The sequence below is a fragment of the Rousettus aegyptiacus genome, unplaced genomic scaffold (genome assembly GCF_014176215.1).
Source record: "Rousettus aegyptiacus isolate mRouAeg1 unplaced genomic scaffold, mRouAeg1.p scaffold_m13_p_9, whole genome shotgun sequence".
In the NCBI taxonomy this organism is placed as follows: Eukaryota; Metazoa; Chordata; class Mammalia; order Chiroptera; family Pteropodidae; genus Rousettus; species Rousettus aegyptiacus.
In genome coordinates, this window is record NW_023416312.1 from 96,271,782 (window position 1) to 96,287,029 (window position 15,248).

At 38.2% G+C, this 15,248-nt stretch overlaps 1 protein-coding gene across 8 annotated transcripts in view; it reads left to right on the forward strand.

Moving 5' to 3' along the window:
• The window catches only part of AFF2 (AF4/FMR2 family member 2), a 445,289-nt gene that overhangs the window by 298,924 nt on the left and 131,117 nt on the right, over positions 1 to 15,248 (forward strand). For all 8 annotated transcript variants that reach the window (XM_036227103.1, XM_036227107.1, XM_036227104.1 and 5 more), the window contains 2 exons: positions 3,522 to 3,558; positions 3,844 to 3,877. In XM_036227103.1, the coding sequence (XP_036082996.1) occupies positions 3,522 to 3,558; positions 3,844 to 3,877 (71 nt within the window). The remainder of the gene's footprint in view (positions 1 to 3,521; positions 3,559 to 3,843; positions 3,878 to 15,248) is intronic.

A 15,248-nucleotide genomic window follows, 5' to 3' on the forward strand; every position in this document is an offset into this window, starting at 1 on the left:
CTTGATCCCTGCCAAAATGTTGGTTTAAAAGAAAAGTATAGTTAAATGATAATAAGAACATCAAGAAGATGGACTGCTGTGATATGCCTCACATCATTTTAAGCACTTAATATATAGTAAATAATTCAATCCTCATTATAACCAAAAGAAATTGGTAATTTCACTATCCCCAGTTGACAGAGGAAAAAACTGAGGCACGAAGTAAAGTAATGTGCTCCAAATTACCCAGAGCTAATAAGTGAGGGAATCAGTCTTTAGATCCAAATGTTCTGGCAATGTGTGTGTGTGTGCGTGCGTGTGCGTGCGTGCGTGTGTGTGTTTACTACACACATTTTAAAATGCCCCAGTTCAAATTCCATCTTCCAAAACATGGTTGTCCCCAGTAAATACATGTAACCCAGGTTGATCACCCTTTCCTCAGCGCTCACATCAGAACTAGGGGACACCATACTCTCAGAAAGCATCCATTTCTTAAATCCATGACAGCTTTCACAGTGGAAAGTGTGCTCCTGTCGTAAGAGCTATGAACCTGGTTGCTTTTAATCCTTGCTATGCCATTTGCTGACTGTATGGTCCTGTTCCAGTTCTTCTGAGTCTCAGTTTCCCCATCTGTACTATGTACATGTGTGTACTATGTAATCCCAATTGATTTTTTTTCATGTCAAATGATCTGTGATTCTGTAAAGTTACAAAAACAGATGCAGTTGAACATTCTCAACTTACTTAAGTTTACTTATCTGTATCAAATTGAAAATGCCATGTTTTCTCAGAGAGAATGAAAAAACTCTAAGGTAAGGAGTACATTGCTAAGCAGAATCGAAGGAGCTAATAACGTCATCAGGGGAAGTTCAGTAAAGCTGTGGGGAAGTAAACTTCCTTTAGACAAGTAGTTTAGGCTGGCAAACTACAGCACATGGGTTTTTAGATCTTTAAATGGTTATGATTTTCAAAAGAAAAAGAATATGAATGTTATGAATAATGTGAATGACATGAAATAATATGAGTGATATGAATTTCAAATTTTAATGTCTATAACTCAAACTTTTCTTGGAATCCAGTTGCTCTAATTCATTTACATATTATCTGTGACAGCTTTCATGCTACTATGACAGAATTGGATTGTTACGACAGAGACTCTATGCCCCCTTGAACCTAACATGTTTACTATTGGCCCTTCACGGGAAAAGTTTGCTGCCCCCTGTTCTGGAATCTAGATTATATAGGAGCCTTTGATTACAGGATTATCATCAAGGCCATTTATTATTTAAAATAGCCTCACAGAAGTTTCTTAAAACAATTTGGCATCATTCTATACTAAAATTACCTATATGACATGTCTATGAAAATAATGCACAGATCAAAGTCAGGCATTTTTTGAAAGTTTATATTATATGCATCAATAATGATTGCATGAATGATGCAGATGCTTTCTATGACAAAGTTATTTCTACTTGGTATTGGGTATGTATGTAAAGTAACCTGGGTAATATCCAAAAGTGTTTCATTGTTTATAATTCTGGTTTTAAAAAGTATTACCCAGCTTAACATTAAAAATTGTGTCAAGAATACATAACACCAATGACTCAGATTTAGTGAATTACATAACTCTCCTATTCGTTTTGTGCATCACTGCCCCGCCACCCTGCATAACTGATTCTTTTGGTTTAAATCCAAAATATTTGGATGAAGGTTAAAAATTCAGTCCAGATTTCTGGGACCAGTACGAAGCTCTGTCTGCATGTTTTACTCTCTAATCAGCTACTCGGTTTAACTTTGGAACTTGCCATTTGATTCATAAAGCCCAAACTTGCCCTCTACAATTGTAATGAAGTCCCTTCAAAAACACAGCAGGTAGAAATATCGGTATATAGTTAAGGACATATAAATGGTTAACCAACCACTCATTTATTTGGTACCCCAGTAAATGAGGTGTTCCGGATAATTGAAATTCCTGGATGACCAAAGGTTATCTGTCCATAGAAATCATGTAATAGGAATCATTTTGAAATGTAATTAATATTTTCCCTACTTCTTATAAAAATTATACTGAACATGCTTTAATCTTTCTTGATAACTTAGACGTTATTATGAGCATCAGTTACTGTACTGTGCTATAATATTATATTATGCTGTAATTGTACCCTTAGGAGCTATTAAGATGGGTAGGAATGCTTGCTTCTAAATTACGTAGCCATAGACTATTGCGCTTTTTAAGTTCTGACTTTTCTGTGTCATTTTCCTTGGCCCCCTGTGCTGTCAGCTTTCGTGTCTCAGTATCCCAGTGTGCCTCTAGAAGTGTTTCTGCTTCCTCGCCATCTGATTTACCAAGGAGTGGGAATCACATGGCCATGTTTGTTAAGAGTTCTTTGTCCAAAATCAGTTCTCTATCAGTGAGGATACAGAAGCCGTTTAGCAGCACATGGGTTTCATGATGGCTCTTGAGTTGAGAGGCCTTTTCTAGCCCTTTTGGACCTTATGGTAGTCTTTTGGAGTAGTGATCTTGCCAGAAGATGTCTTTTGGGCAGCAGAATCATGCTGAATAGACTGAAAAGTTCACTTTTGATTAAAGCTCTATGTTATCATTCTTGTTCATTTCTTTTAAATACAGATTATGCTGTAATCCTATTCTTACTCCATAGGGTGGCAATATCAGGCTTAAAGAGTAGATTACTTGCGGCTGTCATTGATATAACTAAAATCTTGTATTTCCTTGAACTCACTGTCTCCACTTTTGGAACATTTGCTTTGTAGTCAATATTCTTTTCTATCTGTGCGGTGCTATGTGTGCCCTATATGTCATTGTCATGCCTGCAAGTGTGTCAGGATCCATGCACGTGTGCCACACTCTCAGAAAGCCTGGTGTGTGCAAATCTTGATTTCTCAAAACAGCGAATGAATTGTGCATAGGGTGACTTTCAAACCAAATTTAAAACCCTTTAAATAATGTGCTCCACTAGCATATTTCAAATTGCTTTCTATACTTCACCAGATTTGTAATGAAGTTTTAAGAACACTTCTCTTGCGAAAATGAGATACGTCTTTTGCATATGTGTCACAGTTAAGGTAGAAAATTGGAGTTGTATCTATAAAATGGAACGATGGAGCAAATCTATAAATTATGGTCTCGTTTACAGTTCTACAAAAACCATGATTATTTGCTTGTTTGAACCAAGTCCACTTTACTTCCTTAGAGGTGTCATTGCCTAGCTAAGTAAGAAATGATATATTTGAATTTGACACATGGGGGTCATTTGTTCCCATGTTGCACAGATTTCCAAATAGATACCAGTCTGATATAATTATGAGAAAATGACGGTTATGGCCATGTTGCAGCAGGTTTGGTTAACAAATATTTATCCTTCAACTAGAACTACAGACAGAAGCCTAATTAATGGAATTGTTAGCAGTGGTTTCCTATTTGCAAACATTAGCAAGTTATAGCTTCAGCAATAACAGATATGCCTTTCGTTCCCTTTGATTCATTTAACTAATGTTCGTATTGTATGTTTTCTCCTTTATAGGAATCCCAACATCTGACTCCAGGATTCACCTTACAAAGTAGGTGTTTTTTAAAAAAAAAAACATTCTTCTTTGTTCAAACAGTCATGTCTTCTCCTCCCTCTTCTATTTCTTACCTAACAACACTGAAATATAAAATAATAATAATGAAAAGTCATATCATGATATATCCACTTGGTCCTTTTTTATCATCTATTTTTTAATGGTGGAATGCCGTGAAAAAGTATAATTAGAAGGGCACATGTTTGAAGACCACTTTAATTCACAATAATCATTTGGTGGTAGAAAACATGGATAGTAATGGTTTGTGCCTTTTCTTTTCAGAGTGGAGCGACCCGACCAGCAGAGCTTCTACAAAGTCAGTATTGCTCAAGTCGTGAGTACTTTGGTTTCTAAAACAGGCTTCTTCAGGGGCATTTGGCAAGGAATTACTGCCTCATGGCTGAGAAAATCTTTTCTCCTGCTCCTTGAAATTATGAACCTTGACTTAAAACTAATGTAGAGTTCAGTTGGAGGTGGGAGTGAGATTACTCATGATAAGCAAGTAACGGTAAAAGTGAATAAGGTTGTCTTTAGAGTCTCCGATGATGCAGACGCAGGCTAGGTCGGTACCTTGGATATAAAAACAACTGTGATTCTTGGCTAGTTGTTTGAGCATTGTGTAGCTTCAGCCACAGACATCACTATTTGCAGTAGTCAGCCACCATTGACTAGGATGGAGAAAGGACATGTCTTAACAGCCATGATTGGATGTGAAATGTTGAGTGGATATAGTTATGGTTGGTCAGCCCAAGACCTTGCTGTTTGCAGGTCATCCAATGACTGTATATTGAAGACAGACAAGGGCATTTAGGAAGAATTCGAATAAGAGATTATGTGATGCCAGACAGAAGTTCAGAAGCCGGGGCCCCGCAATTCGCTCAGCATTGTCTTCATTTTTTATTAATGCTAACTGTAGGAGGGATACGGAGAAACCAATTTCCTTAGATTAACTATTGTAGATTTTGTAATACCTGTTGGTGCAAGAGTACATCAAGGGAGTATTTCTCTCACAACTACTTTCATTTCTAATAATAGAAAATGGAAGTCAACTTCTCTGTGTGAGTAATAGTCACGTACTTGAAATTTTTCAAAATGAAATAATTTATGACATTCGAGTGGCCTGATGGCACACTTGAAATGAATGGCTCACCTTTTGGAAGATCACAAGTAATTGCATAAAACAACTGGGAATGACTCCCAAATAGATGGAAGCTCTGAGAAAGTCAATGGCATTTCCATGTTCTGGTTCTATTTAGCAGGAAAATACCCTAAACGCTGACCCCATCACTCATCCTCCTATTTGGCTTTCTGGACTGATCTGTGCCTTTTAATTCAGAGTTCAGCTTCAACAACCAAGAATTCTCCATTTTAAGAAGCAAGAAAAAATAAGAGTGGGGGGTGGGAATAAAATTGGAATTCAGATTTAAGGACCAAACTATATGCAAACATAGCAATCAAAACCATCTTCAATATGCTCACTTCAGGTTTTCCATTAATCACATTTTAAATTGTCCCTCTCTATAATCCTGGTAAACAATAGATCTTATCCTCTTAACTTGCCCTCCATTAAAAATCAATATAAATTTTTCTCTCTCTCTCTCTCTCTCTCTCTCTCTCTCTCTCTCTCTTTCGCGCTCACACACACACACACACACACACACACACACACTTGAACAGCTAGGAAATTGACATAGGCTACCAAACATAAAATATATATATATATATATATATATAAATATTTTTCCCATTGTAAAATGATCTTAGTACTAAAGAAAGAATATTAGGCTCCCATAGTAAAATATGCTGATTTCCACATAGACCATAAAATGCAACATTTCAATAGTTTGTAACTAACAGAAATAAACTCGTGAATTATGCCTTATAGGTAGGGGCTGCATTTCCAGAGAACAGCACCTCATACACAGGGGTATATAGTGCATTCAATAAGACCAAGGTTCTCTATAGGAAACATCAATAAAACTTGATGGCATTTGGTCCATTTTATGAATCAACTGGTTAAGCCGCTTGATCTAAAATCCGAGCATTTCTTATCAGACTTCAGCTGGAAAAAGTTTCCTTCTTATTGTAGTCTATGGGTTTAACATAGGACAGGTAAGTTATAATTATTTTGATATTTAGCTTCCAAATACTTATCAGCTTAGCCATTACTATCATCCTCTTGTATTTTAGTTCAGTGTGCTTTCTACTCCAGCTTCTAGGATTTTCCATTTGGCAGAGTAGTCCTCCGGGCTACCAAAAGCGTTTTTGAGTATAGACGGTCTGCTGGTAGCTGGAGCCTGGTGGGAAGCCACCCCTAAGTCGGCCCTGCTGCAGCAAAGACAATTCGTCATGGCCAGCAAATGTTCTGGACATATTTGTTCCACTTAACCGTAGTACAGAGAGATGGGAGTCTTGTAAAACAGGATCCCTTAATTACTAGGGTACTTTATTAGTTTTGCTCATCTTGCCTTTGTTTCCCCTGGTCAATGAAATACATACCTTCCATTTGAGCTTACATTGTGTATAAGGACTGCACATATGAGCACTAGGTCTGAAAACAGTGGCCCAAGTGTGCCTGAGTGCAAGCTGGAAACCAGCCAGGCTCCGTCTGTGTTCTAGACAGTCATCGCCTTTTAGAGAAGTGGGTCCTCACTCACAGGACTCCATTGACACACAGTGCTTTTTATGGGGTATTCATCCATGGGGTGGCATCAGACTAGGGAAATTTCCAGACCCAGGTTTGAGTCTCTGCCCCATAGCAGAAATGGTGCTGGGGGGAAAATACTGATCTAGTATTTAGAGGATGTGAGTTTAAATCACAGAAGAATTTATTTTTATTTCAAAGTATACAGACAGAGCCCCTTACAGGAAATTATGCAAATTAATTTGCATATGTGTATACACATACAGGTACACACACAAACACTCGTCAGAATTCAGATGTAAACAGTTACACTCTTTAGTAATTAACCTTAACAACTTAAAAGTGTGTTTAACTTTAACCCTCAGTAATTTCTGGAGGAAAAAAAGAGCCAGCAGTTTTTGATTCCCTGAGCCTAGAAAAATCTGTCCCAAAAAGAAGGTGGAGCATGAGCTTGCAAAGCTCAAATTGTATTTCTCAGGAGGCAATAGAGTTGTATATTTGTACAGTAGTATCATGTGTGTGTACTGCCTCTAAAAGATCCATTTTTTTCATTAACCAGATTCAAGGATTAAATGGACACACCAGATATTGTGTTACTTTCTAGTTTCTCTTTTCTTTCTTTTTAAAAAAAATTTAACTGTTTCTTTTGAAATAATTATAGATTCACAAGAAGTTGCAAAGATAGTACAGAGATAGTATACCATCAACTCAGTTTTCCTCAATGCTAACGTCTCATGTAACTACAGTCAACAAAGATTTTCTCATTGACTAAAGTCTGGCCAGGATCCTCTGAGCCCAATTCTAGAGGAGGCCTCAACCTTGGCCTATAAAGACGTGAAGAAACACTAGTATAGGTTCTACTAGCCTCAGGCTTCATCGCTATGATGACCCCAGCCTCCTCCCTTTAATGTGTCTGCTTGAAAAAAGTCAAGACTGCCAAAAGAAGTTACTGTTTATTCCAGCTAACGCCCAGAGTTAAGGCACTTGTCTCCCAGTCTCTGTGGGAGGATAGAAGTCTAACTCTGATAATGGCCATCTAGCAAACAACAACAGAATTCACATAGACGAGCCCTCCCCTTCCAGCTTTTTGTAGTTTTTCACCTCCCTGACTCTCCTGAGCCCCTGCTCATCTCCTTCCCTAATCTGTCATTCTCTGTTTAAAATACCCAGTCACCTCTGAAAAACCAAACTTGAGTTCAGTTTATTGTGGTCTCTTTTCTCTACTGCGATAGTATAAACTTATAAAAATGTGTCCTTTCCATTTTAACTAGTGCATAGCTTTGCGGGTTTCTTTTTTATGTATCTCAATTATACTTTTATTCGTTTGTTTGTTTGTTTGTTTTATATTAATTTCAAGTGTACAGAATAGTGGTTAGATATTTCTATAAATTACAAAGTGATTCCCCTTAATTACTCTAGCACCCACCTGGCACTACACACAGCCATTACAACGTTGCTGACTATATTCTATACACTGTACTCTACATCCCTGCGACTATTTCTAATTTCTTAATGAAACCATTAAGGAGTGATAGAGGAGAAAACTGACACCAGCCCCAAAGAACTTGAATTTTCTCGAGTTAGATTGCTTTATCTACTGGATTATGGCATCATGTCAATACTATGGCTTTACAAAACTACATTATGTTGTCAGTCTTTGATCAGTCATATTAAACAGTAATATATAAGGTATATTCAGTTGCCCTAATAAGCATTTTCAGACAGCATCACGAACTCGAGGGTATCCATCCAGTCAGTCCTTGTCTTCAGTTAATTTTGTGAGTATGATAAAGAAGATGGCAGCTCCAAATATCCACTTCTTTCGTTACACTGGATTGTTAGCATCTGGATTCGGTCCAGTTGGAAACCATTCGGACCTTCATTTAATCAAGCAGCTCCTGTGTTCTAAGCCATGCTGTCAAGAATACCTGCTTAGTTTCCATAAAAGTCCAATATAAAGGCATATGTAGCCATAACGCTGTTCTTTCCTTGCCATAAAACCAGTTCCTCTACTTATGGTACTAGCTACAGTTTTGAAAACATCACAGCCATGGACCCAGGCTGGTTGTAACAAGCCTTAGTTTTCTTGTGAGTGACAGATATGCATTCCGCATGAACAAATTATTGGATGTAGTGCTAGTTAGGAGGAAAGGAATTTATACTATCACAGGAATGGCAGGAGTCTCAGACAATTATCATCGTGCTATTGAGCACACATGCCAGGCTACAACCCAGGGCCCATGTCCGAGTGCTTTTACATACATCACCCTATTATACTTGCAAGCCATTCTGGAGGGGCTCCAAATTATTCCCATTTTATAGATGAGAAAAGTGAAGCTAGAATACAGTTCCTTTCCATGAAATGCATGTAGTCCAGTGCGAAAACCAATTTACTGTGCATGCTTATCTTGAATGGATATTTTGGCTATCAATATACAGATGGGTTGAGTAAGTTACGTTGCCTCCTGGTGGGAAAACCTGAATGCAGGCTGAAAGTTTTGTAGGTTCAAAGCCCTCTCTCTTCCCGCCAGGCTGGCCTTTCTCATGGGATCTAATGAGTTAGAGATTTCGTATACCAAATTTGACCTTTTAAACCTGGACTTATAGAGGTGAAATTGGTGGAAAGGAGTCTCACAAGAAATTATACTTCTGTTTTAGAAAATACAAAATTGAATCAAAATTCCTTCAAATAAAACATTATTTCTAAACTTTTCTCTATGTGGTATGAAGATTTCATTACCATAGAGAATAGAAAGATCAGTAGATTTCTTCCAGTTTGTTGTAACTGATAACAAGCCTTATATTATTTGCTATATGAAATTTGAATTATTTTTTACCATTTTGACCAATTTTTCTACCCAAACTTTCATCATTGAAAATGTTTCCTTTGAATATCCAATTTGAGATTTGAGAACTGCAATTCCTTATTACAGAGCAATAACCCACACGTCTAGCAATTTCACATATTCTTTCCTAAGTAGATGTTTGGTCTGCTACTTAGATACAATTTTGGTAGCAAAGTGACTGTGTAATGAGGCAGGAGAAAAATTACTGTTATTTTCTTAATCAGATTAATTCTTAATCGGAATACGTAATTTGGCACTTGCAATTTAGAAATACTACTGATCAGTTTGAGGCTTACATGAGGCAAACTAAACTCTCCAGATAAATTGATGATCTCGGTAACTTTCACTAGTTATAGCCATTCTGGTTTTCCAACTGAAACGTAAGCCAACTCTTGCTTTTAACCTGTCTTGTACATGCTGCATCTCATAGCTTGCCAACTCTTCTTAAGGACTTAATATATTTTTGGAAGTTCTCCACTGCATCAGAGACAGCCACCTGGGAGCAGAGAAAACAAAATTTGGCAGCCTGTTCAAGCTGTGAATTAAAGGTAATTCACAGTTTGAAATGAATTAGCATGAGGTCCTTAAGAAGAGTAATCAGACATCAAGAGGATTTTATTTTGAGGATTGTATATTGGCTAATGTGACAACAAGCAATATTAGCATTTGGAACGTTCATATCAAGAAGCATTGAAACGGCTGGTGCTCAACTGAAGGTGCCAGGACTGAAAACTGAGGTTCCTTCAATGGGGGCTGTGGGTTTTCACTTTCATTACAAAAGCGAAAGGCATAGATGTTTTTGCTCAGCTAGCATAAATCTTGAAAGATTCAGATTTGATTTTTCTGTTGTCATTCATGTGTCCAAGATTCGTATGTTTCAGGTGGATTTTGAGACAGCTCTGTAATTAGAAGCAAAGGGTTTTTTTTCTCTTTCTCTCAGGGAAAGGTCAAGTGTCTCTTCTACCTGATTTGCATCCATGTTTATATTCATTCATTCATGCTTTTATTTCTTTCAACAAGGATGAATTATGTCCCTATTGTGTGTATGGCTGTGAGTAAGGCTCTGTGGTAACTCAGAATGAAACATCACACATCTCTCCTTTAAGGAGCTCACAAGTTAGTGAGGATTAGACTTGTACTGACAACACCAATACTTCATCTTACTGATATTTATTGAGTGCCTACTATGTTCCTGGAACTTTGTGTCTTTACACCAAGCCATGGGAGTTGCCTGCATTATATTCTACAGCAGCAGAAAGCAAAACTCAGTGACATTGACTGAGTCATCCAAAGGTTCACTGTAATAAAGCCAGAATGGGACAGACTCCAGAATGCTTGTTCTTAACCTGCACATAAAGCCATCCACAGGTACTTTGGAGATGTCCCTACTGATTTTAAGTCTGACGTGACCATGTCCAAGTGTTAGGCCAAAGTAGACCAACCACGATGCATGCCCAAATAGTTCCTATTGTTTTGGTTTAGATTGAGGAAAGTAGTAGATCTGAATCCTGTCACTGACTTAGGTCTTGTCGTACTATATATGTTAATGCGGACATTCTGGAAGCAAGCACAGGTACATCCTCAGCTCAGGGCTTGTAGCCAGATTGTGTCACTATGTCTGTAAGATGCTCCCTTTGGAGAATCAGAAGCATTGGTGCCTAGAAGGATCTTATACCAGAACATAAAATCCCTATGAGGTTGATTTAGGTGGCCTATGAGAGGGACAACTTCCCTCTCTAGAAATGTCCATTTTGCCATATTAAAATGAAGAGAACTGATATTTACGTCTATTTTTAGGTTCATCCACCACTTTTCATTCTTACCAACTTGTTTGATAATTGGAGAGTTGCTTTATATCCTCATGGTAGAATAATTTTTAAAAAAAGATCCCCAGGGTTATCTACCAATGGCTTATTTCTAAGTTCTCCTTGCCATTTTGAACAGTAATGGGGAGTGGAGCAAATAATGCTGGTGGAAAGTGTTGAAGTTAATAAACAAGGGACCAAAGTTAAAATAATTCCAGTCGTATAATTGAACATAATGTTGTAATAACACACACACATGCACATCTGCATACACATGCTCTGTATCCCAGAATATCGGGTCTTTCTAATGCTATCTGATGTAATGAGAGTCACGCATACACATGCACAGTCTTTTTTGCAGTTACTAGATTGTAAAACGCTACCACCAGGGCTACTTTTCATGTTCACAGTGATTGATTATTGTAAAGCCCTTTCACACAATGTGTTAGCCTCATGTGAGTGTCGCAAGAATCCTGTTAGTTAGCCAGGTGAAAATAAATGAGGCTAAGGACAGAGGCAGGGAGATATTTACCTAAAGTCTCCAAGCTAGGGAGCAGCAGAGCTGGGACTGGAAGCCAGGATTCTGCCTTCCCATTAGGACGAGCTTTCTTGTCCCCAGACCTCCCAGATGGCTGCAGGGCCAAAACTCATCAATCAGAGCACTGACAAGTCTTTCAGGACCAGGTGAAAAAATACAGCAGCAGTATAGACAAGCCCATGGATCATTCCTAGAAATTAAAAAAATAACAAACAAATAAAAAAACCCAACTGAGACTGAAGTAGATGAGAAAGAGCATCTGCCCTGCTTCTAAACTATTCATTCTGCTCGTCCATCCTATCAAAAGTGTTTCATGAATAGCCAGATCCTTTGCCACAATTATGTTATCAGGAACGTTATGTTTAAATGGTCTGCTCTTGACATTTTCTCAGAGCTGCTAAAAGCCCTTCCTTTTTGCTGATGAGTGGGGAGCAGTGTTGGTAGAATATCACAAATGGTTGCAAAATTACATCTGTAAAGTCAGTTGAAAATTTGACAAATGCCTTTCTTTGTGGTTCATCCATCCACCTCAGTAATGAGGACCAAAAATGGAAAATGTCTCAAAGCGATTTGATTGACAGCTACAGATATACTGCCAAGAGTGAGGCAGAGGGATGGAGCAGGGTGTGGTTGAGGTATGCCTTCAAAAAACCAAATGAGTGAAATTTCTTTTCCATGTTAGCCTGTGGTATCTGGGCACCCAGTATCTATCCGTACCACCCCCAATAAAACTACCTGGTCTTTGGTTAAGGTTCCAGGATACCTGAGAGAGAGATGAGGGAGAAAAGGGATCCGAGGGGTGGTGGAAGGTAATGATTTACACAGAAACCAACCTACGATTTTGCCACCTGCAGTGCCCAATTTCGGAGTGACCTCATCGTTACATAAGTTGCCCACTTTTTAAAATCCCAACTAGATGTCTGAATATTATAATGATGCAAGATATTTCTAGATTTTGGAAAGGAAAAATATTAAGTATCTCATAATGTCTAGAAATTTTTTAGGATATCTGAAAATTGTAAGTTCATTCATTCTAGATTTCTTCAAAATCATTTTTCTATGTCATATAGTGTAGAGATAAAGGAGGCAAAGAAACTGCATGTGAGCAATATACTTTGGTAATTATAGCCAGCATGTTTCTAGGCACCTTCTATATGCAAACATTGTACGAGCATTAAGTATTTTATTCACCATCATCATCACTCCCAAGGTTGGCCTTTCAAGGGCTCAAATGCCCATGGCCGCATAAGCCAGTGCTAACACTGGAAAGTGGCCTGCCTGGTGCAGCGTTCTGTGCTGTTCCTCTGGTTCTGTCATTTCATCGCTTTCCATCCTCACAATATCTCTGTAAGGTTAAACTAATTTCAAGATGGAAATTTTATCTCAGAGCAGTTAAAGGACTTGCTCAAATTCACATACTTAGTTATTGAAAGCTGGATTTCAATCTAGGATTTTTGGATTACAAAACTTAAGCTTATTCCATATACCATATCTGCCACACCTGTATAAAGTTTCAGCTGAACAATGGTTAATCGTTAAATACAGGGGCAACTCACACTGATGATAATAATAATAATACTTTCTAGTTCTAGGACATGTTCCATTTCCACATATATCATTGCATTTTTTACATTTGGTCTTTACTTAATCCTGGGAGCCAAGAGATGGGAGAGACTTATTGCCCCAAAGAGACCTCAGATTCTGGGTCTCTAGTGACCCAACTCTATCACTTCCTGTCTTGTGACTTAATGAAGTTATTTGGTGCTTTCTGAGCCTTTGTTTCATATATAAAATGAACATTCAATATTACTCAGTCTCCATGGTGAATTGTGCTGCCATGGGAGGAACTTGTTCATGGGTTTTGCAGTCAATTATTCACTTGCTTCACTCCCCACATTAGATAAGAGGAAAGTCATGCTTGGATGGCTTAAATGAGGTGCCCAAGATCACATGCTTGTAATGTTGCCAGACTCTCAGTTCTAAGCCTCTCGAGTCTAGTCGAGTGTTCTTTTTGCGAATATCCACCACTACTTCTCAAAAGTGTTGTGTCCATGTGGCTTGAATCAAAGAATCAATTCTCAATGCTGACAGAGAGCAAGTAATTGACTTAAAATCCATCAATATGTATGCCACTCTGCTCCTACTTAGATTAGATATCCCCGGCACGTTTCTGGATGGTTTGCCTTGTTGAGAAGAGTGAGTGTGTTTTCCCCACCCACCTATTGACATCCAAGGTATCATTATTTATTTAGTGATGGTTTGAGCATTTGTAGAAGAATTTGAAAAATCACATATGTTTTACAATCTCACTGTCTTAGAGAATAGAATTTGGGATCAGGTCTACCCATTATTTACATGCTCTTTTGGGGTGCTCTCTTATTCTGAGATTGAAGAGGACCTGAAACCAATGACCTGTCTTAACCTTTACTACTGGATGAAAAGTCCAAGTTGCTAGTGTGGTAACCATACCTTGAAAATTATATCCTGACAGTCAGTAAAAAATTTAAAAGTGCCCTCCTGCCATGAATGTTGAAGAGAAGTCACTTACAATGTCAGGGACAGCCTCTTTATTGAAATAATCTACCTTTCGATCTGCCAGAAAGAGTTTGTGTCTCTGGGGAGTGGGGCGGGGAGGGGGGAGCATGAAAACTCTATGACTGGATGAATTTTTTTAACATGAAAATGACTGTATTTTGAAGCAAAGCTGTTTTCTGCATGAAATTTAAACTGACTTCAGAAAGAACTGTGATACTTAAAGTGACAGGAAACCATGATGCACAGTAATGATGTTAAGATGCTCAAAGAAGATACTTCCAGGGGTCCGGCCCAGGCAAACCTCATTGGCCTCTGGATCCAAATGGCAGCCACTTCCAAACCACAGATTGCTCTGCCCATGGCTCTGCCCAGTCAGGAAATGCAGAACAGCCAGCCACAGGACAGACATTCAGATCAAGAAGGCAAGCAGTCGCTGATTTTCCCAGTAGCATAGAAAACTTGAAAGAGCTTGAAATTATGTCTATATCACAAAACTGGGGAAATGAAACAAGCAATATAGGTAGAGTAGCCCACCTCTGAAGAAGATGAGGGACTAAGACAGTTGAAATTTCAAGGATTCTCTGTCTGCTCTTCCTTTTTGCCCTTTCTTTAAATCAAGCACATCGTGGTGAGTCTTGCTTTATAATTAGTAGCAGGCTATGTCCGTGGTTCTGTACAGGAATGTTTTATTATTTGACTGTTTTTTTTTCATTTCATTTTTTTTGACATGCTCAAAACAGAATTTTAAAGTGTGTTTCATATACAACATATAGAAAATACCTCTTTAACTCTCTGAGAGGAGCAGTTTCAGACCAGAAGTGCAGATTTCACTCTGAGAAAGTTGGCCTACCCTTTTCCATGCAACAGATATCAAAAATGAAACCTGTTGAATATCAGGTAGTTGTGAGTGAACAATATGGAGCAATGGGAATTCTTATCCTCCACTGAGGGATAATGATGACTGAATTGTGATTTTCCTCCAAACTTAGGGAATGCTCAGGAAAGCCCAACAAACATACGCCACCACACTTGCCCTAACAAGGACTGTAAAACCTCAGGCAGCTTCTTTGGCCCTATTCGCATGAGAGGTTCACAGGTCTGTGAGCTCTTTAGGGAAAGGGGCGGAATGGAATTGCCTGTGTTTCCTCAGCAGCTGGCACAGGAGCTCCTACACAGTAGATAACCAGAAAATGTTTTGAGTACATGGTAGGTAGCGAAAGAAGAACGCAGAAGGTGTCAGTTATTCTGAATTAATATTAATATTTTTTATAGTTAAGGGATTATCTTTATTTTATTTTTTAATTTAATTTTATTATTAG